The 25,622-nt window shown below is 37.2% G+C and overlaps 1 protein-coding gene across 4 annotated transcripts in view; it reads left to right on the forward strand.

Annotated features, from left to right (window-relative positions):
- col27a1b (collagen, type XXVII, alpha 1b) overlaps window positions 1-25,622 on the forward strand; it is a 119,033-nt gene that overhangs the window by 51,328 nt on the left and 42,083 nt on the right. For 2 of the 4 annotated variants that reach the window (XM_038300418.1, XM_038300427.1), the window contains exons 8-28: window positions 1,695-1,739; window positions 4,033-4,086; window positions 5,122-5,166; window positions 6,839-6,892; window positions 7,382-7,426; window positions 11,872-11,925; window positions 14,044-14,088; window positions 14,389-14,442; window positions 14,646-14,690; window positions 14,855-14,908; window positions 18,994-19,047; window positions 19,424-19,477; window positions 19,593-19,646; window positions 19,721-19,774; window positions 19,863-19,907; window positions 21,526-21,579; window positions 21,821-21,865; window positions 22,031-22,084; window positions 22,299-22,352; window positions 22,547-22,600; window positions 23,676-23,729. In XM_038300418.1, coding sequence (XP_038156346.1) covers window positions 1,695-1,739; window positions 4,033-4,086; window positions 5,122-5,166; window positions 6,839-6,892; window positions 7,382-7,426; window positions 11,872-11,925; window positions 14,044-14,088; window positions 14,389-14,442; window positions 14,646-14,690; window positions 14,855-14,908; window positions 18,994-19,047; window positions 19,424-19,477; window positions 19,593-19,646; window positions 19,721-19,774; window positions 19,863-19,907; window positions 21,526-21,579; window positions 21,821-21,865; window positions 22,031-22,084; window positions 22,299-22,352; window positions 22,547-22,600; window positions 23,676-23,729 — 1,071 coding nt within the window. Of the gene's footprint in view, window positions 1-1,694; window positions 1,740-4,032; window positions 4,087-5,121; window positions 5,167-6,838; window positions 6,893-7,381; window positions 7,427-11,871; window positions 11,926-14,043; window positions 14,089-14,388; window positions 14,443-14,645; window positions 14,691-14,854; window positions 14,909-18,993; window positions 19,048-19,423; window positions 19,478-19,592; window positions 19,647-19,720; window positions 19,775-19,838; window positions 19,908-21,525; window positions 21,580-21,820; window positions 21,866-22,030; window positions 22,085-22,298; window positions 22,353-22,546; window positions 22,601-23,675; window positions 23,730-25,622 lie in introns of all 4 variants that reach the window. The other 2 variants (XM_038300398.1, XM_038300406.1) reach the window with 2 other exon arrangements.

The raw sequence follows: 25,622 nt of genomic DNA on the forward strand, positions 1-25,622 counted from the left end.
GCCAGAGAGCATGAATGTATGAACCAAACAAGCGAATACTGCAGTCAAACCTCTGCAATATTTATGCAAATGATATTGGAATAACAATAATTCTTTAAAAATTAATATCTCTTCCTGACCTTCCATCTTTTCTGGCTTGGGAGGCTCCACTTGTACCATTTGCATGTGCATGAATGGCTAAAATCTCTCTACAGAGACTCAGCAATGGCAGGTGCAGAGCCCCCATGAAACATGCTATTTATATGAAATATGCTTTATCTAATTGCTGGTAAGCACTTCAAATAGATTCAATCGAATGAAAAACCGCAATACATATTTTATAGCGTGTCACATTGAATCCCTTTTTACAACAGATGCGCTTTGAGAGTTTTTTCCCTTGCATGTTTAAGTTAAACTGCTCAACCAATGTGCACCAATGATGGTCGGGATATTCATCCCATCATCCCTGTTACTAAATTTATTTAAACGTTTCCAACGTTTGCATCTGCCAGCGTTGAGTCAAACACTTGTTAAATCCGAGGCCTGCTTTACAACCCATACAGAGACGTACTGTATGCTCAGTACATTTGTGTCAGAGTGTAATCCTTGTTAGTAAACCCTGCTAACAAGAGTCTAAGCTTTGTGTGACATTACTGTTTACACTGATACCACTCCTTCAGCCTTTTGCCGCCTGTTGTTTACTGGATCTGCTGCCGACAGGCTGACACAGCTGGCGGCTAATATCGTCATACTTGAGAAGACAGGCATGCTCATTCCTCACAAGAGATCATTTCACATCTCTATCTTTGCTTCTGTGAGCCTTGATTAGGAGAAGATTAATATATTTTATAACCAGCTGGTAGACTCATTGGAGTTCACAGAGTGTGAAGGTGACCATTAAATATCCTTCTGGGTGTCAGGTGTTACTGCCTAATTGGTTTATCGGCTTTATTAATTTTAAACAGAGTATAGAGGTGGCAGTTATTGAACAACAGAAGACCAGTAGATGAGCTGCTATGAATAAGTAGCCTGTAAAACTATTGTGTCTAAATAGTAACAGCTTTATTCATGGCTTTGCAGTCATCACTGCTAAAGTGGTTTATTGCTTTAGCAGCTATTAAATCAGTCTTACCTTAGCAGCCTTGTAAATTAATCTCACCTTTTATTCTTGGGGATCAATTATTTGGTACCAAAGAGCAATGTTTATATTTTACATTGGAAACTTGATGTCATTTCATGTTTCACTGATGAACACAAACCTTAATGAATTTGGTTTCCTTTTACTGATACCCTATTGCAGCACGAACATGAGGAAAAATGGTAAGATGAAAGCATGATTCTATACTGCATGACAGTTTTAAAAAGGCTGTCATGTAGTACAATTGTATTTTCTATGCCTTTTAATGTTTTTTGGGTAACAGAACTAAGGTGATATTAGACACGTCTCTGCAAAATGAAGTTCAAATTATTACATATCAAATCCCAGGTCTCTGGTTTGATGGTTTAGTCAGTGTTTATGTAAAATACTTCTTGAAGAAGTTAGAATGAAAACCAATGTGCGTCTTTTTTTGATTAATTTTAACATGGGGGAAAGGGTTGATCAGAATGTTTTTGTCTTCTCACACATTTTGCCTCAAAAGTACAGATAGTTTTGTAAGAAAATATAGAAATAATTCAGACTTGCAAACACCTGAAGATTTGTTTTCTATCCACAGGGACAAAAAGGCTTTTTTGGTCCTTCTGGTCTCCCAGGAGAACCTGTGAGTATTTTCCTTCCTTAAAATTAAGCTTTCATTAAATTTGTGCTTAAATTAAATCAAAGGATACTTCAGCAAATTATTACTTTAAAGGTTTGTATGCAAAAGGTAATTGTAGCAGTTTTATTTCTTCATTTTCATGATATTTCATCACAATAATGCATTGTATTTGTTATATTAGATGTTTAAAGGGTTACAAATATAGCATATGCAATGTAAAAGCAACCACTAGTATAGAGGAAAATATGTCAACAGATAAACTTTTAGATGCTATTTGTCCATCAATAGTTTCCAAAAAAAGTTGTGACATAAATATGACAGTTTTTATGAAACAAAGCTGAGTTATTTATAAAAAACAAAATAAAAAAGATATAAATAACAAAACGATATGCAGGTCTGAAGAAGAGATCAGTAAAAAAAAAAAAAAAATCCGACATGGTGTGTGCAGATAGTTGCCAGAAGACATTTTTGGCTGAAGAACAAGTAGGTTAAATAGTTTAAACATCAAGGATCATTCCTCCTTCACATCCTCCTCCTCCTCTTCCTCTTACTATTTTCTGAGTCCAAATTGAGTCTAATCTTTCTTTTCAGGAATGTTCTGTATCGTAACCAAAACTTGAACAAATCTCCCTTTTTTTTTCAGCTAAAGGATTTATTTAAGTTTAAGTCAGTGTGCCAAAGCTTCTAAAAATCAGAGTTCCTCTTTGAAATAACTCCATGTGCCTTTATTGGCAGTTCCAAATCCTTTTATGTGCTTTATTATCAATAAACTAATTCACTACCCTCAGATGTTGATTGGTGGAGAATAAATGATGTGTATAAGAGTCTAGACGGTGTGAAAGGTTGCTGGGTGTGGAGGTAGACAGTGAGGCAAGAACTTGCAAGGATTTATACTGTAGCAAGACATGGGGATTTTTTATTAATATACAACTGAATTGGAAGCCAGCCAAAGTGAAAAGGGATGGCCAGATGTAACAGGGTCATCTGGTCAGATTCTGAAGATGCTTTAGAGCAACAGCAAATGCTAATGAAAAAAAAACATATAAAAGGATCTTCAATGCTAATAAAGAAGGCACCTTTTACATGTCTTGAAATAGGCACATTTTCAGAACATTCAGGTAAGGGGCAGAACTTTAATGAAACTAAGAGGTCACTTTTCTCCACCCATTTTCATCATACTTATCCCAAGTGGGGTTGCGACGGGTGCTGGTGCCTATCTCCAGCTGTCTATGGGCGAGAGGTGGGGTACACCCTCAACAGGTCGCCAGTCAATCGCAGGGTAACACAGAGGCAAACAGGACAAACAACCATTCATGCACACATAAGGAGAATTTAGAGAAGCCAATTCACCTAACATGTCATGTTTTTGGACTTTGGGATGAAGCTGGGGTACCCAGAGACAACCCACACATGCTCAGGGAGAACTTGCAAACTCAATGCAGAAATACCCTCGGCCAGGAATTGAACCCAAAACCTCCTATCTGCAAGGAAGCAGTGCTACCCACTGCCCCACTGAGCAGCCTTTTCTGAGTCATATGTTAAATTATTACCAGTTTTTTTTCCCAGTGATTAAATCTTTTGTGGTATACATGTTCTTATTTCTTCCATTTGATACGTCAGAAATGTGTGCCTCTAAATGCATGATTTATGCCATTTTAAAAGGCCACTGGAACTGCAGAGACATAAGTGTTGGCTGCGCACAGTATGTCATAAATGTGGTTAGCTGTAAGTATACAGTATGAACAGCCTATAATTGGTTGCATGCCTTCACTAATGAACTTTAAGACTTTCTTATAAACAATATATGATATAAAACATTCCTCCCAGAGGGATGCATTTACTTTGGTCTTACCACAAGGAAGGAATGACTCATTGCTTCTTATGTGCATTGACAATTTTGTGTGAGAGCTAAACTGGTCCCACAGTAGTTGTGCCAGTTTATGACTTGACCACAATGTAATCTCACTTTCTGTCATATCAAATATTTTCAATGGTGATCTTTGTTGTGGTGCCTCTTAGACTTTATTGACTTGACTAAACAAATGGTCTTTATTGTATATATATGCAATTGACAGATAGTAGGCCTGCTACATGAATACAGGGTTAGTCATCTTCAAATCTTTTTTTCTATCTTAATGTCTTTTAGTACTGAAGTTATGAAAAAGCTATCTGCACCTTTTATTTTCAGAAACAAGTTAGCTCCTCCTCCAATCAACTAGCTCTTCTTCTTTTTGTTTCCCTCCTTGATCCCTGTCCAATTCTAGCTCTGAATTTTGTGCTGTCTTTGTTTCTACAGGGTGAGCAGGGAGATGATGGAAAGCCTGGGGCCAAAGGCTATCCTGGCAGGCAGGTGCAGTAAATCTAGCGTTGCGGTGCTGATTGAGCAGGGCCAAGCACACACACCAACACTTTCGCTCACACACAGTGTAGAAAGAAACAAGAAAGAAATTGACAGCATTTTATCTATTGTTGTTTATTTTCTAAAGCATTCCTTTTTTGTTCTTTAATTTGGGTAAAAAGGTAAATATATATATAAGAGTGAAAAACTGTAAATACTAAAAAATAAAAGCTTTAAATGTATCACTTTATTAGTGAAATTAAAACAAAATTATGAAATGTGTTAAATGTGTTAATACAGCAACTTTGAAACAATATATATATATTTCCAGCATTTAATTTAATGTGATAAGAGAATTTAATGAAAAAGGTGTTGAGCATGACATGAGTGAAAACTCTTGGACTTCTTAAAAAATGATGTCAAAGGTTTTCAAAGAAAGTTTTACCCTGAAGGAAAGAAAGTAATAAAAGTGTGAGTAATAGCTCATCTCTCTGAGTACAATCAAGTTTCCTCTGTCCCTCTGAGTTGTGGACGTCATCTCCTGTCCCAGTTCTTGGTAAAGTCATTAATATAACAGCTATACAGTCTCTTTACATTTAAAATTATGTCCTATTCAGCTTTAAGTTTAAATAAAAAAAAATCTATTATATGCCTGCTAATTTTAGAGCTCTCATGTGTTTAGGATATAATAGAGTTTCCGTGCAAGTCTCTGTGCCTTCTGCTTCAGAGTGCTCTCTATGTCAGAATTCAGATCCTGTAGATGCTCAGAGATGTGTAATAAATTAGCTTTTAGCACCCCCTACCATTTGCAGATCCTGAAGAACTTTGACTTCATGGTCATAAAGATAAAGCTGTCTGCAATGGAATATATACTGAGCTAAGCGTGCACATTTTTATTTTCAAGGAGAGAAAGTTTAACTCTGTTGTAGGTAGTGTTCCTGTTCTCATGTATTCCCAGGCATAATTTGATCTACATTTATTTTTCTCTCAATAGTTGAAGCTCTTTCACTGTTTGACAAAATATCTTTTTATTATATTACATTTCAGGGTTTTCCAGGGCCCGTAGGAAGAATAGGACCAAAGGGTGTCTGTGTAAGTAGATACTAAAAGGATTTCCTTTGTTTTTGTTTTGATGTTTAATACAAACTATGTAGAATTGTGTTTTGATCTTGACTGAATAACACCACAAAGCCAATAGCTACATAACAGATCCTTTGTTTGTACTTGATGAAATTTGCATGTCTGATTTGAATAAGCCAATAAATCCTCTGCATGCCCGTGTAACCAGTGTAGCTACACAAACCTACAGATTCATAAACGACACAAAGCCTTGTTAAAAATCACACCATTTTAACTTTCTCCTTATTTGATATGTGACGAATATCTCATTGTAAACTTTCACTGCAAAGAAACTGAGCAAAGAAATTTTAAATAAGTTTTTTTCCCCTTTAATCTGAGAATATCAATAAAACAATTTGCCAATGGAATTACTATCTTAAAAATAGGATAATTAGATATTATACAGTGAAATAGGACAATGCAGTTGTTTATTTTTCTTATTTTAAATGTAAATTGTCATACAGTATTCCACTGGTAGGCTGTTTCCATTACCTGTTCAATTCATGAAACAATGCATTATTTGAAGAGAAATTAACTCAGTTAGATTTCATTTTTTTTGCAATGTACAATTAAAACCTCTCAAAGTGTTGTGCAGTATATTATATTGTATTATATCTCTAGAGAACACCAAAAGCAGTGTGATGAAAAAAACAGACAGGTCAGGCATTATTAGTTGAGGGGCGGGCTAAGGCAGGGTAAAGCTGTAAAACAATATCACAACAAGTTTTTCATAGCTCTGTGTTTAGTCCATAATCTAAAGGCCAAAAGACCATTGCACAGCTGCAAACCTACGAAAACATTGTGGTTTGCCTAAACTGAAAGGCCATGTAAGGGCAACACTAGAAAGAAACAGCAGCCAACAGGCCAAGGTTAAGTCTGGGCCAGTTGTAAACGTCCTCTGCTGGGAGGGGAGAATCAGTAAAGATGCAATCCATTTACTCCACACATTTGTGGAAAGGTGGCAAGAGGAAAGCCAATGTTGGAAGAAATCCATAACACATTACTGCAGTTTGCTTGTACTGTAGTATGGAGGATATGAAAGGTGTTCTGATTAGTTAAGACCTAACAGGAAATTTTTAGCCAACATGTTAAACACTGTATCTGGTTGATATGCTTGTGTGCAGGTCTGCATTTCTGAAAGGTGTTGATGGTTCAAGACAGAATACTATTCAACAGGGTGAATTTTATGTTGCAAATTTATTGTGGTACTAATAGGATTTTAGAAAATTATATATAGTTTTATTGGTAAAGACAGTAGATAGTAAAACTATTTTAATCTTCAAGGCTTTCAATCAAATGCTTTTTCCATTGCTGATGGTCAGGTTTTGGACAAAGATCTTCAGAGATCCCTGATGCGAGGGTATGTGCCCTTGGACTACATCGTGGAAGCCAGCACCATGCAGTCCATGGGCATATACACTTACTTCAAGGCCTGGCTCCTTAAATCTTCTGTAACAAAAACCTGGCAGAACTGTAACAGATGGCAGAGAAATCTGTTTGCTGGTCTGCCATATCATCCATCTGAACAATGTCACCATCTTTTTCTCATTTTCACTGTGTCCTTTTTATCATCCTATTGCTTTTTTCATTTCATTTATGTGTGCTTTTTCTATTACGCTGTTCCATATTTTATTCATCCCTCCAGGGTCACATTGGCATCCCAGGGCTTTTTGGCTTTCCTGGTCCTGATGGGGAGAGAGTAAGTATTAGTGGCTGTGAGAGTGTCTTGCATACAGGGTTATGTTGTGACAGTCCTTAGACCAAATTATGAAATAGAAATACATTTAACTTTTTTCTGTAATGAGATACTTGAGGCAGACGTCCTCAGAACTAGTATTCTTTAAATAGTGTTTGGATCAGAACTAACACCACAACCCACATACAGTCATGGATAATGCTTGAGTGTAGAAGATGGATCTATATTTAAAGAAAACCAACTATAAATCAAATCACCGTCAACCTCCAAACCATTAAATCAAAACAACTGGACTTTGTCAGTTTTTTTTTTCTTTGCCAGATGGAAATAATGACAGAATTACTGAAAGCAGTGGGGAAATGTGTCATGGATGTGTCTTCATTGTCAATTTAATTTTTGTAATATAAAAAATGACAATTTTATGTACTGTTAAGATTTGTCATTCTTGTTGCCCCTTTAAGGTTATCATGCTGTGTTTTGTCTCATTTATAGGGAATTCCTGGTTTGCATGGGAAGAAGGGCAAGATGGGTAGGCCGGTAAAGTTTTCTCTCAACATACTTATTATGAATGTAAAACAATGACACTGTAGAGTATTTCAAAAGTTAACTTTATGTAAAATCTCCAATGGCTTTTGAAAAAATTTCCTGAGCAGCACATAATGCATTGGATTGTTGTGGGAAATGTGAGCATTTTGAGGAGTCCTATAAATCGTTCCTTGCAAAAGTACTCATACCTTCTGAATTTATTGCATTTTCTCAGATTACGACTACAAATTGATTGATTTTTTGTAGCCAAGAGAGATGGATCAATAATTATTTAGTAGCATGAAAAGGATATTTTTAACATGTGGTTCACATTTTTGTTTAGGCTTCTTTACACTTAAGGACCTATTATACTTCTGCAACCGCAATGTCGCTTGCGTCTGGTCATGAACCAGTTTTGCTGGTATGCTTCTGCAACATCGGTCTGGATTTTCTGGGGACGCACAGCAGTTTCCCGCCAAAGCGCAAGGGGGAGCCTATTCGAGAACTCACGAGAACTTCGGAGGAGGGTCACGAGAACTTCTTTGGCGGTGCCGGCGGGAGTGTTTATTTTCCAAAACAACATGTCTGAGGCATCGTACAAGTGGTTGTACATCCTAACCTCCTCGATTAACCTTTCGTTGTGGTTATCCATTGTTGTTATTACTCCTTGGTTTTTAAAAATGGCGCGTCTCGGCACCAAATCGGGAAGGACGACCACACAGACAGCCGGAAAGGCATACCAAGGACCAATCATAGCTGTTTTTTTTTTGCGCACTTCCGCTTGAGGTCTACACGGGTTTTCGACCTACCTACCTGTAGTTAGGATTTTTTTGAGGTGCGCGACAATGGTTACAGAGCCTCTGCGCTCCATCTCACCATCAGTTTGGGTCTCTGGCCTGGATGGTGTTGAAGACCCCTGCTCTAAAATATAAAGTAGTGCCATCTGTAGGAGTCACCTAATCATTCCTGGATAATATGCAGTGAAACTTTAAAAGTCAGGTAACTCTGTTTAGTGTGATAGTCCTAAAGAATAAAGTACAACCGTAAGTAGCTCCTTTTGTAATTCAACCTTTTTTTACTTTGATAACCCCAAATAAAATGCAGAGCATCCTTTAAAAGCCTCTAATTTTATTCAGCCCCCCTGCACTCTGTAACCATAAATTACATATATGGTAATCTTCAGACATCTTAATTAGCTCAAACGAGGTAACCCTTTTTATGAAGGTTTTCAGCTAGATTTTGTTTTTCTTGGCAAGAAATGAACTCTGAATAGTATCCTGGACCTTGGTCGTTCATGTCTCTAGAGTTTGTCACCTTTCTTGCTGAGTTTTAAGATTTTAAGTGGATTTCTTTGATTGATGTGCTGTGTTTTTCACTAAGAAGGAATGTTCATACTTTGACATTGTGCTTATTAATGGGCTTCTGTGGGCTATGTTATAAAGATATGGCAATGTGTAACTCTTGGGTTTGACTCTATGGAGCCTTTAACCGCAGATGACGGAAGTGTGATATCATTGATGCCTGAAAGCAAGCTCCCGATTATTGCAGACTAACACAGAAAATAAAAAAAACTTTTTTTTTTTTCTTTTTTTTTTTGCTGGACACATGTAGAAACTGACTACTTTCCATGCTCTGTCTGGATGTAACTGATTACTTAACACTGTTATGCAATTGTGGTCTGTGACACATCTTGAGGTTGAAAGTATGCATGTAATCACTGAGCTGTGAGTTTGCCATTTCTCTCCCTCCTTAGTGAAAAGTGAGGTCTGCTATTCTCAATTTCTTTCTTGTCTGAGTGGTAAAGTGGAAAATAAAACAGAAAGAAATGGAAATTTGTTTTACGCAGCAAAATAAATGTTATTATAAGGGGAAAAAGGGAAATTCAAGATGTTGCTTCAACACATCCTCCACCCAGTTTTAAATGTATTACTTAGGAATCACCATAAAAAGTGCTTTGCAAAAGTATTCATTCCCATCATAGTTTTTTCATTATGTTATAACACTATGACCAAGAACATTTCTATTTTTTATGCTAAATTTGTCTGCCACCAATTCCTCTAACTTTTCTAAGTCTTTAAGAAAATGTGTCTAATCATGCATATGACGTCTGTGCTATCAAAGTAAGTTAAAACTGAGTCATATTGCCAGAAGCATCTGTGAATAGTAATTTATAAGTCTTTTATACAGAGTTTATAAGATAAGAAGTTTATAAGATAATAAGTTTTAACTGGCTGGAAAGTCACCCACTCTTAACACATTACATTACTATGCTCAAAATACCTGCATTGCAGCTCTGTCTCTATGTTTAGGGTCCTCTATGTTTATTGTCCTCTAGGTTAATATGCCAGTCAATCACCGTCAATCATGACTTCCTCCATTTCTATTTGTGAAGTAAAAAGGCTTTAGTTTTTCTCTGACAAATATATAATAGTTTTTCATGTGGGATGTTACTTTGGTCTCACCCCCTTCCCCATATATGCCAGTTAAAATGAGAAGATTAGTTATTATAGTTTCTTTCCTTACAATCCATAAAGGTCATATCTACTGAGTCCATGACTAACAGTTCCACCTTAGATATGTATCACTGCAGCTCTACCAGAGTTATAATGGCCGTTTCTCATTTCATAAGAATGCGAGTACGGACTTGTGTTCTCGCTAAGTATGTTCTTGATAAGAACACAGAAAAGTATGGAATTGGGGAGAACGGGAACATGCAGAATAAATATGGGTCAATTGGAACAGAAACGTGCTTGTGATGTCACCACATGCTCTGCTCGTCTGGAGCTGCATTTCACCTCCCGTTTTTAACAGTCTCTAGATAATAATAGATTCTTACCTTTTTCATTTGGTGGGGGGATATTAATTATCACAGTAGGATAAACACAAATCAAATGAACATTTTGTCAAATTAAATAAAAAAAATCACCATCAGAACCAGCGGTACTTCATACACAGCTATGCAGATAGAGGGCTGCTGCAGAAGGGCTAACGTCAGCCCTGCTGTGGTTAGCCTCGGATCTCCGCTGGTTGCCACAGTCCTCAAATGATCTTAAAACTTACATTTATAAAAGCAAACGGCAACAGAAAAGTGAACTTTTAACTTAATACTCAGAGCTCTGTGAGCGCTCCACTGGAAGCGGCTGCTACCGCGGTGCATGCTGGGACAGCTGTCAATCTTGAGAACAGTCTGCTCTGATGCATACTGGGTGAAGAGGGAGGGGCCAGAACAACATCCAGGTACTTTGTCTGTCTTGTGTTCTTGTGAACTGGAACAGTGCTTGGGCTGAGGGTGAGGTTCATGAGCACACAAGCACATTAGACATTAGAACGCACAAGTACACATATTGAGAAACAGCTAATGTGTTTCTTGGCTGATTCTCTCATATGTCTCATATGATGTCTGTGTTATTCAGTTTAGTTCACTAAATGGGCCTGATCATTTTGTTTTATAAACTAATGCTGCTTTGAAGTTGTCTTCAGCCTTTATGAAACTGTTTCATTACTGTTGTGGTCTGATATTAAATCACACACAGGTAGTCTCTATGTACTAATCAGATGATTTCTAAAGGCATTTCATTTTGGGTCTTGTGTTGGTGGGTGGTGGTAGGGTTAATACAAATCCAGTAACAATGATCTTCTTTTCTTTCACATACATGTGAAACGTAATGCTTGACCTTTACGCAAAACCTGTGGTTGCTAAGGTGAATAATTTGAATAAAAACGATTTTCACCTTCCCAAACCCAGTTGAATATCAATAATGATCACACAGATCCCATAATTCTTCATTAATTTGTCTAAGTAACGATGCAGCTAAGACATTCTCATCTGGCATCCCATTACACAAAATCTATTCCTCTCAGTCTGCAGACAGAGATTGAGGGAGACCTCCTTATTTCTGCCATCTGTCATATATGTCCCACAGCCCTACCTTTCTCTAGCCAAGTGTTTATCCATGAAGTGTGGCAGGTTGACCTTGGGATAGTGACAGGCACATGGCCCCGTGGCCGCTTCATACACCTCTTGTTCTGTTCCTATTGTAAAAGTCACACAACTAAGAAGTAAAAAAATGAAAAGGCACACTCAGCAGTTTCTGGTCGAAAGCAGCTTTATTCATCCATTCAGGCAAGTCCTGAGGGTTTTGCTCTAGGGGCCGTGCACACACATCAACACTTGTCGTTTGAAAACACTTATCCTCAGATTTTCCTTGCGGTCCTCAAAAAATGAAAGCACTGGGAGAATACTTAACGGGGTTTGCTTGGCTTATATATGCAAACTTCTGTTTTGGGAGCCACTTTGTTGATCCCCAATGTTTGGTGTAATCCCTTACCTGGCAAATCTATCCTACTCTAATACTTTTATTAATCAGAACAGCAGCTGTAGTGTTTAATTATTGTAATGTCGCACATTTTCCTTTCCGGTCAGCTTACAAGTTTGTTTGCTTACATTTTGTTCTCAGGGGTTTTCTGGTAACCCTGGAGAACGGGGACCCCCCGGACCTGATGGGAACCCAGTAAGTGGAACTTTTTTCAAATGAAATATCCCCTTCAAAGGTAAAGTGGAGGATGTTCTATTTCTGTGTGGATCATCAAATAAGTGGTCCTCCTAATTATCAATCATACTGGTGATATTGTTTACTTAAATAAGTCCTACGTGCTCGTCCCCATTTTCACTCACCGGTTGTGAGTCCGACACAGTTGAAAAATCTTCTTTTGGAAAGTCAGCTTGTATGAGTGATGCAAAAAAAACAACAGCAGTTCTTATCTCTTTCACTATAGCTGTAAATAAACTGCTGCATACTCACTGGGAGATGCAGAGGTCTAAGCTTTTTGCATATTCCATTACAGCAGGACCATTTTAGGCAAGACTATAAAGCAATTCCCTGCAGTTTTTCCACACACCCGTCATGATCCATGCTCATGTAAGGTCAGCAGCACCCGTATGACTTACTGCTTCTCTTTTCCAAGTTTGACCCTATCTGCTTGTGAATGACAGAGTCAGTGTTAGATTAAAGATTTCCTGACCTCCAACAGTCAGCTGGAGGCTACATTTCCTCTCCCTGCAGTGGGAAGAAGGGATTTTTCATTTGGCCTGAGTCATGTTGTTTCATTCGCAGAGAGACCCAAGGAGGCGATTTGAAGGCCACACTATGCTATATGCTGCACCCTCCATTTCTCCCCTATAAGAAACCTTTAGTGTAGATGGGGGCAAGCGGCATTTGGGTTTAGATCGTTTGGACAAAAAGCCTCTTTGTCTCAGAGGCTAAATCTGTCCCATGAAAAGCTAAACGCAGTCATGGGAGAGTTTTTATTCGGGTCATCAGAGGTGAAGAAAAACAGCATTTATCATAAAAAATACAAAAAATGCTGAATGCTTCAATACAGGTTTGAAATATAGACCCACTTTCAGCATAAAAATAAAGTGCACTCATTTAATTCAAGGGTTTTTATTGTGGGACATAATCAGAATTATTTACATGTAAGTTCAACTCTAAAATAAGTAACAGTATTATCACTGGGAGTAATTATTTAACACAATTCAAGTCAGAATAGAAAAGATACATAAAGACTAAATAAAGCTGGTTTGAGACAGTATTCAGCTTTTTAACTTGGGTTTGCACAGTTTATTTTAATGAACCTCTACACTTATGGAGCAATGTAATTTTGACAAATTTAGAAATATTTGCCAGTATAAACATTTAATTTAGGAAAAAAAAGTAAATCCAGCATCTTGGCACAAACACATCATCGTAACCCCCAAAGCATGGTAGAGGAAGTGTAATGATTTCAGCCTGTTTTACAGCCACACATCCGCGGACCTGAGATTTCGACTGTATGATCTGGTTGAGCTTTCTCTGTAAAGTGCCATGAGATGATGTGTGTTGTGAATTGTCCCTATATAAATAAACTCAACTGAATTGAATTTATGAGGAACCGTGGTATACTGCAGTCAGATTTAGAGTCATCTTTAACCCTTTGTAAGGCACTCAATGAAATGCTTTTTGAAATCCAAAATATTACCTTTGTAACATTAAAAAAAATATGTATGTGTTTTATTGCAAAAATCAAGGTCAGGGTATTAACAATAAAAGGTAACTTGCCCTAATATGTAAAAATGAAAAAAAAATATATAGTTATTCTATTAGAGACTCAAGGCAAACTCAGAGTAAAAGAAATCTTTTTTTTTTTGTTATAAGATAACCATAGAACATTAATGCTGACACAGGCACTTAGATTTTTTTTACTTTTTAACTTTGCTTAATAACTTATAACATAACTTGTTAACTTTTCAATTAGGTTTTTACCATTTTTCTTAACTTATTAACTTCTTTTAAGCTGAATTAACTGTAGGTAACATATAATCCAAGGACTCATTTTATTAGTCAAATGCCAAGATGACATGTCCAGCAACGTAGTAGTATCTTGACTGAATGGCTGTTGCTTCTAGACCTCACTGACCAAAAGCAATAACTAGCCCTATACAGAGTTAATGGTTAATATGGTTTAAGGGGTCAATGGTTTAAAAGCTGCTGAACAAAATATTACTAGAGTAGAAAGAGGTAGTTTTTACCTATCATCATGATCAGATGCTTTTATTTCTGCTAAATCCTATTTCCTGCTTCTTGTCTCAGGGTGAGCTGGGAGCTCCTGGTCCATGTGGAGTCCATGGGCTTATTGTAAGTGTTGACATAAAGTATCATTTGCAGCAGGTTATAAAAAAAAAAAAGAGTGTTTAGGGTTTTAGCTGTCGTGACAACATCAATACTTTCATCTTTTCTATTGATTACAAGAGGGGGAGATAGTAAAAACCATTGAAAACTTCGGGAAAAGGGCCAAAAACCATCAAGTTACATTTTCAAGCAAGACTGGTTTCTGAGATAATTCCAAACATTTTATTATTTTTTTATGCACATTTTGATATTTTTCCACTATTTATGAATGTGAAGGTTTTGTTTTAAATGTGGTTTTGGGTACAGGGAGACATGGGCCTTGGTGGCATGATGGGGTTACCGGGGCTTCCAGGACTCAAGGTTATTCTTACTTTTTTATCTGTTTTTTTTTTTTCTGTTTGGCTGTATCTAACACCAATACAAATAACTTACATTATCACAGTCTTGGAATGGTTGCTAATTCCGTATACAAAATATACTGATTATTCTTAGTTTAAGAATCAAACTATGTGGATATTTAATAAACTAAATCATTTTGATTTTATAGTTGATATTTTTTTTAGGGATTACCTGGAAATCAAGGAGAAGCAGGACTGAAAGGTGATAAGGTGATCTGCATCTTTGTTTTTCATGATATTGTTGACATGTTACCAATTAGTTAGATGTTATAAAATATGAATAGTAATGTAAATTCTGATCAACCTAAACTAAAAAGTGCTGTAATACACATCTTATTGAACATTTATAATATTAATGCATATTTTTAATAAAGGGTGATGTCGGCTTAACTGGAGATCAAGGCGAGTGTGGATTCCAAGGGGACAAGGTAAGTCCTACTGATGTGGCAGCAGATGCCTTAGAGATGTCCTCCTTAAAGAAGCAGATTGTTGTTTTAGTGTCTTTACATCTTTATGTGTTAAAGCTACAGTGTGTAATAATTACAGGGATATAAAGTCAGAAATTTAATATATTATACATAACTATGTTATTTATCATCACCTATGAGCTCAGCCTTTTAACCATAATATTTGCGTTGCCTTAGAATTCGTTATTTATAATTACATAGGAGCGGGTCTCGCAGCCATGGAGGCTGACATCTTTGCGCTACGGCAAGCGCAGAGGCAACAAACTAGCGATTGCGAGATCTCCCATGACGCTCAAAAATAACTACGGCAAGTTGAGAGAGATGAACTGAGACGGTACTGAACAGTAGATGGCAGTATTATGCCTGAGAAGCGTTTAGTCTGCCTGAAACCAAAGAAGAAGAAGAAGAAGCAGGTATACTGCGCCTCAGTAACAAGAAAGGTGAACAAGGCGGCAGGCGTGAGTGACTTTGCAAACTGTTTGGCACTGTGTGGCCAAACATCAGACGAATGGAGGATCATGCCTACTCTGTATCACAACGAAAAGCGGCGGACACCGAACCCCCGTCATCTAAGAAGCGGAAACACGACGAGAATAAACGCAAGCGTGACAAGAAACGGCAAAAAACACGGATCAACATTGGCACGGCATTTACACGATGGAAGTCACTGATGGAGGAAAAAGGTTTTCAAAGTGACGCTCAAGTTGCCAGTTTTCTCTTGGACAGGTAATTAATCCTACACACACAATTGTCTAATATCACTGCAGTTTTTGGAGTACAGGATGCTCAGACCTGTCTAAAACAATAACATGCTGCGGCGTGATGATGCTGTTCCTCTCCAGTATACTTATTCAGCAACATCCCTGACGTTTCATAGGTAATGATTCAGTAATTTTCTGTAAAATGATTTTCTGGATATATACCTCGGTTACTTCTCTCCAGCTCCTTTGGAGATCTTCAAGCCTTTCCTCCTCTGCTCTCACCCCGCTGGCTCCCCTCTCTCGCCTGGCCCTAGCTGCACGGCCTCCCTGCCCTCGCCCTCGTCCTCTCCCTCTTCCTCGCGTTGTAAACCCCGTGCCACCAAAATGACTTAGACTCTGTAAACGGGGAATATATATCCTTCCAGCGAACACAATCTCGCTGTTAAACTAATGACTACAATTACTTCGTCTGTTTATATCACCATGCAAAGCAGCTCACCAAAACGTCACAACGATGTAGAAAAAATAACGGGTATATTTATTATCTTAAGTCTACATGAAATCTATACCCTACACAGACTAATGAAATACTATCTGTAAAATTATCTATGTAAACAAACCTCATCACTTGAGAAGGTAGGTGATGTGGACGTCGTGGAAGAAATTTTGTCCCGTAACGCTCGCCGTACTGTTGGGGGGGAGAAGCGGTGGGGGGGAGATGTTCATGTTGCTGCGGTCTGCAGTCTGACCGCTAGATGTCGCTGAAAATTACACACTGTAGCTTTAAGGACATTTTCATCATTGCTATGTAACAGGTAAAATCTTTAATCTTGTTGAATTGCTGACAGGTTCATTAGAATTTGTTGTCTGCTTAACATATTTTGTGGATTTGGCAAAGGCCCATGACAGTTTCCTTTTTACATATTTGTTGGGATCTTTTCAAGTGTGGGCTATTTGGGCTTCTGTTCAAGGCTATACAGTACCTGTATACCCAGACAATGTGCTCTTCCACAGTCTCAGCATTGATGTGGACTTATTCTCAGTGTGGGCTGGACTCTGTCCAGGTTTCCCCTTGTGCTGTTTGAGATGTGTATAGACAGCATTACAAGCCATATTAGCCTGGTGTCCAGTTTGGAAAACTCATGGCTAGCAGATTATCCGTCACTGTTGATTCTGTCTGTAGAACTACTGGGGTTATAATTGATCCTGCTGGGCTGGGGTCAGTCTTTGTCTCAAGTGGAGAGATTGAAGTACTTTGATGTTTCAGTGGTTGGATGAAACATCAGATGGACAGATGTCTTTGGGCTTTGTCAGCAATAACTTGATCTCTGCCCTGGGGTCTGACCTATCAAGCTTGCATATATGCAAAACATGTCCTAAATCTTGTATATGCCACTTTCCTCACAAAGGTTGTGGTTTATCAAAAACAAACTTGGTGTAGAAATGTGCACATGCTAATGCCAACTGTGACCCCATTTGTATGGACTCTTATTTTTTGGAGAAAGGGGAAATATGTGACACAGATGTTGACTAAGGGGAACTGAAGCCAAATTGCATCATAATTTCTCCTCATATGTAGCTTTAATCATAGATTATGTTTATCAGATCAGAAACCACAGTGTGATACTGTTGGCCCTGACAGGTCCTGTGACAAATTATTACAAAAAAACAGCTTAAACTCAAAATCAAAGTCTGCACATTTCCCAGTTCACATGAATTGCTGTTAACATTTAAATACCGCCAAATCACCCATGCGTAATGGTGTGGGATGATGATTTGACTATGCCAGAGACTTTGGAAATGGGAGAACTAGGAGGGAACACATTTTTAGTGATTACCAATGTTTCCTGACCCAAGATAATGACTGGTTATCAGCTAACAACCAAGAACAAAATAATTCTGTGAATGTATCCATACATTTTAAAATTTCAATCAGCGATAAGCACAATGCTGCCTGGATGTCCTTGTTAATATTATCAGTCTACATCAGACCCTTAAGGTGTCATTAATATTCTCTCCTTTCATGTATGGTGGCGACCAAATATATATTTATTTGACTTTCAGCCTGTAACACAATCATCTCAGTTTATCTGCAGGTTGTTGGGTTTTTTCCACTCTCTTGGCTGTGGTTTCTATTGGTTAACATTAAATAACATTGGTCAACTGACTTATTTAAACACACAATGACAATCATGCGGTGATTTGCATGGAACTTTTATGGTTGAATGTGATTATGAAGTGGACCGAACATGAGGTGGAGCCTTGGACTCAAACTGGAAGGTACAGCTGTAGTCTTATCAGGGTTTTATTTATTTATTTATTTACATTTTTTTTTTACCTTCTCCATTTTAGCCTTTTGGGCATGATTACACTTTTAATATGGATCCCACTCAAACCTTGATAAATGAATTTAGGGGGAAGTGATAAAAAAAGCAAATATCTTGACAACTGGTCCGTCTACAGTATGCTCCAATCCTTTTCTAAAGTCATAAGATAGGTTACTCATAGATCATGACCAAAAGAAACCTTTTGGAAACCTCCCTCTAGAAGGAAAACTGGGAGCACTGGACTTGTATCTTATCTGGCCTGGAAATGCCTTCAAGTAGAAAACGGTAGAGATTGTCCTTTTGGAAAGAGACGTCTGTGTTTACCTTCTTGACTTGCTATTTTAGACTTAATCTTAGACAAGCAGAAGAAAGCTCCAGGAAAAGATTTTGGAAGACTTCAAAAGTGTAGCGCAAAATGTGAGGGTATGCCAAGTTCAGGACATATATCAATCCCATGAGCAGTGAGCAGGCTTTTGCAGTACTGTTGCACCCTGCCAAAATAACTGTTGTCGGGACTACCTCTTGCTCTGTGTGTGATCCTGTAACGTCTGGAGTCGGAGCAGAATCAGTTCTGCTGCAGCTACAGTGCACATGCACCGTGCGTGTGTTGCAAAACGGCACATTTTTAGAGTCAACTTTATGTAGTATTTTTAGGTTTATGTACATACTGCTATTAAACGTTTAAATATCATAAGGAAATTTTAGCAAAACTTACTCTCTGCCCAAAATTCATGTATTACATAAAAAAAAGGTTTCATTTTACTTCAGAAACTCCAGTTTTACTGAAGCTTAAAAATATAGAGTAAAAATTATGACGAATACTCTAATAGAGTTTACTGCACCAAAAAGTCACTTTTTTAAGTGCACTACTTTATTTTTTCCCTGAATTAATGTGTTCAATTTGTTTGTAGTATTCCATTTTCATTCCTTTTTTTTAAATGTTTGCTTTAATGGTCTTTCTGCTGCTCTCATTTATTTGATGATTGTACTTGTCATTAAAATTAACTTAATTTTTCAGGGTACCAGAGGCTCTCCTGGGTTACCAGGTCCTCGTGGAAATCCTGGACCACAGGTATTTTCTGCACAGCACAGCCATGATAGAACAACCAGCAAAGAAAAAACAAATTTTACTTAGAACCATTTAAGTATGGAGATTCATTTTTATATATAATTTCTGCCATTTGAATATCTAACAGGTATAATGCATACAATAGCTTCATAGAGAACCCATTTCTGTAGCTAAAGATACTTGAATCTTTTCTGACTACCTATACTATAAGATCTGTCATGCCATTGGGTAAAATCGGTGCAATATGATTTTTTTTAAAGTGAAGATATTAGATTAGATATTAGATTTCAGTCACAATGCCACATTATATACGTTTTACACACAAATTTGATTACATAAAAACTGACCGGTATGAAATACTTACTTTGCCGTTTCTTAGGGAAAACCTGGAGAAAAAGGCCTTGATGGAAAGCCTGGTCCTTTTGGCCCAGAGGTGCATTTTTTATGTTCTATTTCTTTAATGAAAACTGAAGTAAATATATGCAGTATTTGTTACTCCACAGCTATGTGGTTATACACCTAATGTTCATTTTCTGGGATTTTCACAGGGCTTCCCAGGTGATATTGGCCCACCAGGACAAAATGGCCCTGAGGGATCAAAGGTTAGTAAAGTAACATGAGCCCATTTCAACAGATGTGATGAAGTGAATTTATGCCCTCAATATTTCCTCAACAGGGAAGGCAAGGGACAAGAGGCTTACCAGGTCCAGAAGGAACACCTGGACTTCAGGTGGGGTTGCTTTTACTTATTCTGGAAACGAGTTAAATATGTGTGAAATGTATTTTCATTTCAGCTTCAGCGACTTTCTTTTCATCAGGGTGATGAGGGACCAGTTGGGCCAGCTGGACCTGCTGGAGCCGAGGTGAGTTCTGATTGAATAACCGCTGCAACTCAACACCAGTCAGAAAATAAAATGACACAGCAGTAATTCTCATGCAGGACCATAAAGCGTGCTGAGCAGAAGCACACATGTGGCTCTGCCTAAATTTAGCTTTGAATGAATGAGCAATTTGGGTCTGTTGGTTCTTTGGCTGACTGCTGCTTCTATTGTTTTAAAACTGTTTTGAAAGAGGTCCTACTGGACACTGTGTCCTCATGTTACCAGATTGGTCGGCAAATTGCTATTTACTATGATGGAGGAACTTTTTATTGCAAAAAAACAAACAAAAAACTTTTAAACCTAGTTCTTTAAATTGACTGAAGGAAAGTGTAATATAAGTATGATTTTAAATATATATATATATATATTTTTAGACCAAAATTTGTATAACAAGTCATTTTTATGGGGAAGGTTAAATAAAGCATGCTAATTTTAACAGTCATTAATGATATGGGGTATTGGGGCTACATCTCTGGTAAAGGTACTAGAGAGGTGGCTTTCATTAAATCTTCAATAAATGCCTGCATTATGTTAACATTTTTGGAAGTTTCCTTATTCCATAGAAGGAAAGGATGTTTGATGATGATGATATATTTTTTCAAGATGATAATGCATCTTGCTATAGAGCAAAAACTAAGAAAATATTCCTTTAAAGAAAGCCACGTAATTTAAATGTAATGGCCTGAAAAAAGTCCAGATCTAGACCCAATTAAGAAACTGAGGTGGAGGGTGAAAAAAAAAAGGTCCATGATGAGGCTCCAACCTGCAAAGATGATTCGGCAAAAGCAATCAGGCAACATTGGGGCTGGATTGATGAAGACTACAGTTTGTAAATGATTAAGTCCATGCATCAGAGTGCAAGCTGTTATCATCACCAGAGGTGTTTAGACAACGTACTAGTGATGTGTTGAGGTGTCCTTTTGCTTGTTTCGGTTTACAAGGTTCCATATTTTCCTCTGAATTGGGTTATTTAAAATTTTCCCTCTGCTTGATCAAGGTTACTGACTACCGCAAAGTTTTTTCTTGATTTCCTATAGTATCTCTTAAAGACAACAACATTTCCACTTAGAATGATTGTAGTTTTAGGTCATGTCTGTGATTTGCTTTATTTCAACTAAATAAAACAAGCGAAAGACCATGCTCTGGCACTGGTGATTCCATAATTTTTGTAAAGGGTTGTATATACATTTTTTTTGGATAAGATGGAGCCCTAGTATTCAGATAAATATTTCAAAGAAATGAAGTCACATTAAGCATCTTTATCAACTACATATTTAAGACCATTTAACCCTTGTCAAGCTACAGTACGTACAAGGAACATGTTGCCAGATTTTGATTTTCCAAGGTTTCCTTCAATCTGTCGTCTCCCAAATCCATTAATTATAAAAGAAAAAAAAAATGACCACAAAGAGTTCTTTGTTTTCTGTATTATTAAGGATCCTTAAGGAATCTTTTTGATTTGGCAACAGATGTCAGTTTCTTTTGTGCCTCATCCTCTCAAGGGAAAGTTAGACTCACACATGATGTGTCCCTGGTGTGATATGGTTAATTTCAATTTGTGTGAAACTGTGCACTTCTCTGATTTTTATTTTCTGTTCAGGGCAGGCCTGGGAGGTTTGGATTTACTGGACTGGCAGGCTCAGATGGACCCAAGGTCAGACTTAAAAGTGGCACCTTCACTGCTGAACTACTGTGATCTTTAAATAAACATTCTCTCACCGTTTGGTTCCCTTTCATGATAACGTATCATCCAAGAATGTGTAAATTAGATGTTAATTCTCTGCCACAACAGAGGGACAAGCTTCTAAGCCTATTTCAACTGAGCTCCCTTAAAAAACAAAAAATCAAATGCTTGACTAAGTTTGTGAAATGCTAATTTATCTACTTTGCTGTAGGGGGAGACGGGGATAACCGGCGAGGTCGGCAAGCTTGGCGAGAGGGTAAAGACTTTTCTCTCTATTTCAGGGTAATTTGTGTTTGACACCTGCTGTGTCTGCATTAGACTGTTTTGTTGAACCCCTAAGACAAGTTGTCATGAATGGGTAGCAGTAATATAGCTCACAAATTAAAAACACATAAAATAGGACATTTCTTCTTTCCTTTAGGGACTGCTGGGCTTTATTGGGGGTGTTGGAGAGACAGGAATGGCTGGAGAAAAGGTTTCCTTTGTCCTTTTTTGTCCTACTGTACTATTGCCCTATCACATTGATCTACTATAGTGTTCAGTAACAGCAACTCAACCAATGGACAAAAACACCCATCAGGTGTAAAATAATTGCTAATATCAGCATGTTAAATAATGGTTTCTCTAAGCAACTAATAATAATATGGATTATTTGCAGACATATAATAAAATATCATCGTGTTTTTCAGGGGGATCGAGGGAAAATGGGTATCCCAGGACCTGCAGGTGAACCAGGGCCGATGGTAAGGAGTAAGTCTGAACCCCAAATCTTGCACTGGGGGCATTCACTTTTACATTTAAAATGGATGTGAAAGGGATTTGCTCAGAAAGGTTGACTGAAATAAGTACTAATGTTTTTTTTTTTCTTTCTTTCGAATGTGTTATTCATTACCTTTTAAAATTGACTACATAATTTGAATAATATTACGTCTGTCAGGGACATTCTGGAATACCGGGAGAGACAGGTGCACCGGGATTGGAGGGGATTCCAGTAAGTTTGCTATTGTGAAGCCTTTTTCTACTTGGGTGAGTGTAAAATTGAAGAAAATGTAGAAATGTTCTTTTCCCAGAAAGTTTCCCAAAGATCAACCAGAAGCAATTATTAAAAATAATTTCAGTTTTGTGTATTTTATAGAAATTCTTTTAAAACATTTTTCAGACAGTAATAATTTTGTTACCATAAGCTTTTACATATATTACCTTCAAAAGGGTTGCATATCAGAGGTAAGGATGCTGTACAAGAAGAAACCTTATCAGGTCTTTACTTAGGCTGCGCATACACTGTACAATATTTTTAATTGTTGTACTGTACGATGAAACAGCAGTATTTACATAGTACAGCTCACTATGTAAGTTCTTACACTGTACGACCCCATGCTCTGATGTGATTTAACTGCTCACTCTGTACATTCTGAAACCACATGTCAGACTTCGCGACGAGCAATGGTGCTGGTTGGGCTCGTCAATCTGGAAGTAGAAGAAGAAGAATTATATTGTTTGCACATGCACAGTGGTCGACATTCTGGTAAATTGGTTGGTAGATCCTCTTTGCTCTGCTTCAACAGCAGGATTTGCTCACAAACACCTAATGAAGGCTGACTGAATTTCAAACATGTTTTATTTTCTCTCGACCTTACAATTCTTTATAGGGAGGTGGTCGTGAGAGTCTAATCGCCCCTTGTTACCCCCTGTATACTACACAACACAGGATGCACGAGGCTAAAACTTGGCTCGATTCAAGTGATCGTACAGTGTATGCCCGGCTTTACCTGACAGCCATTTTTTTTTATTTTACATTTGTCTCAAAATTCTTCATTTATCATGTTGGATTGAAAAATCTCTAAAGCATGTATATGAACTTCTAGTTTCCCAATTATTTCAAAGCAGAGACATACTACCTTGTGTTAAAATGAATGCTTAAAAATAATTTAATTGTTTAATTACCTTTTTTTTGTAACTGATTACAAAACAGGTCATTGGATTAAAGAAATATAAATTTTTCTATCAGTTTCAGTAGTAATGTATAGATTAACTAAAAGACTTGTTTTGCCCACACACAAATCTAGGGGCCCCCTGGTTCACGAGGATTTCCTGGCATCAGAGGGCCCAAGGGTGGCAGGGTAAGTTACTGCTGCAAATATTACAGAGTTTCCAGTTGATCAAAAATTGGCATCAGGAACAATATTAGACTGTGTTCATGCCACATGGTGTGTTTATGTGTTGAACTGAAAGAAGTGACAACAAAAAGCTCATTAACATAAGAGTTCATCACCTTCATAAAACTCAAGCACATCACTGCATATGATAACAACAGTTTTTAAAACAATGTTTAACAACAGTTATAAGATAGTGGTCCTGTTATCATTGGTAAGTGATGCGATAGTTCCTTCATCTTTTTCTTTAAATAAAACAATTCAAAGCTTGTGTTTCAGACTTTTAAAAGCCTGAAAAAGTTCTAACCCTTTATGCTTTATGGCAAAACTGATATAGGCAATATTCTGTATTCTAATAAACTCTGTTGTTGCTTGGGCTTCTTGTCTGTTGCCTTCTCATAACAAAGATATGTCATCTGTTTCAGTAAAAGGTCTTTCTTGTTTTTTTTGTTGTTTTTTTATTATTCTATCGAATACTTTGCCAAGCAAAATACTGGGATTAATAAGTATATCTGAATTTAACTGTTTTAGATAAGCCTAAGGTAATTGTCAAGTTTTCTTTAGGTTGCCCAAAATTGAAAGGTCCGGCCACAACCAAAATGGTCTTCAAGACGACTCAACTCAGTTCCATTTTCTTTAACTTTTCTTTTTGATTCAAATAAAGCTCAGCATCATATGAGTTGGTCAATAACCTACAAAGATAAAAACAGCTTTTAAAACTTAACTGTGAATAAAATCATATAACAATGAATTTGCAAACTATGTATACCACCATCTCCATAATATCAAACATTTAAGACATATTGTCAACTAAAAATACATTTTACCTTAATTTAACTGCACAAATATGAATAATATAAATGTAATATTATACTGTCCATTTAAATCCAGAAATATACACATCATCTCCTACCAGTGGGATGCTGCGGCTCTTTGTTTAGTGTGCAATCCTCATTATTTCTTTATGATTCATTTGGCTTGAGAGGGAAAATGGTCAAGGAGCAATTCATATTATATTTATAGCCCTCCAGGTGGGTGGGTATAGGGAAATATCAAACCTGCAACTTGCTGGTTTTACTGGGCAGTAATAATCAAGGCAAAAAACAAAAAAATTTTTCTGCAAAATGTACATTGATTAAATGAAAGTTGTTTATGCTCCAAAATGTATACAATTATGTACAGTACAATGTATTATAAATTAAGTATACAGCAAAAAAACAAACAAAAAAAAGTACTTAATGTTCTCCTTGGACTAATCAAATCCAATAGTAAACAAAAATATGAGGTAAATTTGGACCTGTCAAAACAAGGCAGGACAAGCAGCAGTGCACATTTAAATGGGTACCACAAGAAGAACAGAAAAAACAACAAAAAAATATACAGCCCTTTAAAACTGACTGTAGTTCACCACTGCCCAGTGATATGATAAGACCAAGTTCACAAAAACAATCAGAACTGCAAAACTCTGTGGTTCTGGTGAGATGAAGCAAAATGTTTTACAAAATGTTCCATATTTAGGCCTCCCTGACTCAACACTGACTTAATCTATCATTGGCCATTGTTGTCCTAAGGTGGGGTTTTATTAATTTGAGGGCAAATATGCAGTGCTAACTGGAATCAAAAGCCAAATTTTACCAAGCCTAAAAAGTTAATGGAAAATCTCTTTGTAAGTTTAAAAAAAAAAAACACATTAAACTCAAGTAGAGAAGCTGGTCTCTCTCCACTTTTCTCCCTTCTTAAAAGAAGCCCTCCCGTTTGATGAAGCTCATGCATAAGGTCTTCTACAGTAGTAGCCATTAAAATTTTCCCCAATTCTCTTGATAGGTCCTTGGCTGGTCCCCTACAATTCCTTTTTAAACG

Source organism: Cyprinodon tularosa, unplaced genomic scaffold (assembly GCF_016077235.1).
Source record: "Cyprinodon tularosa strain WSP-4 unplaced genomic scaffold, ASM1607723v1 ctg112, whole genome shotgun sequence".
Taxonomy (NCBI): domain Eukaryota; kingdom Metazoa; phylum Chordata; class Actinopteri; order Cyprinodontiformes; family Cyprinodontidae; genus Cyprinodon; species Cyprinodon tularosa.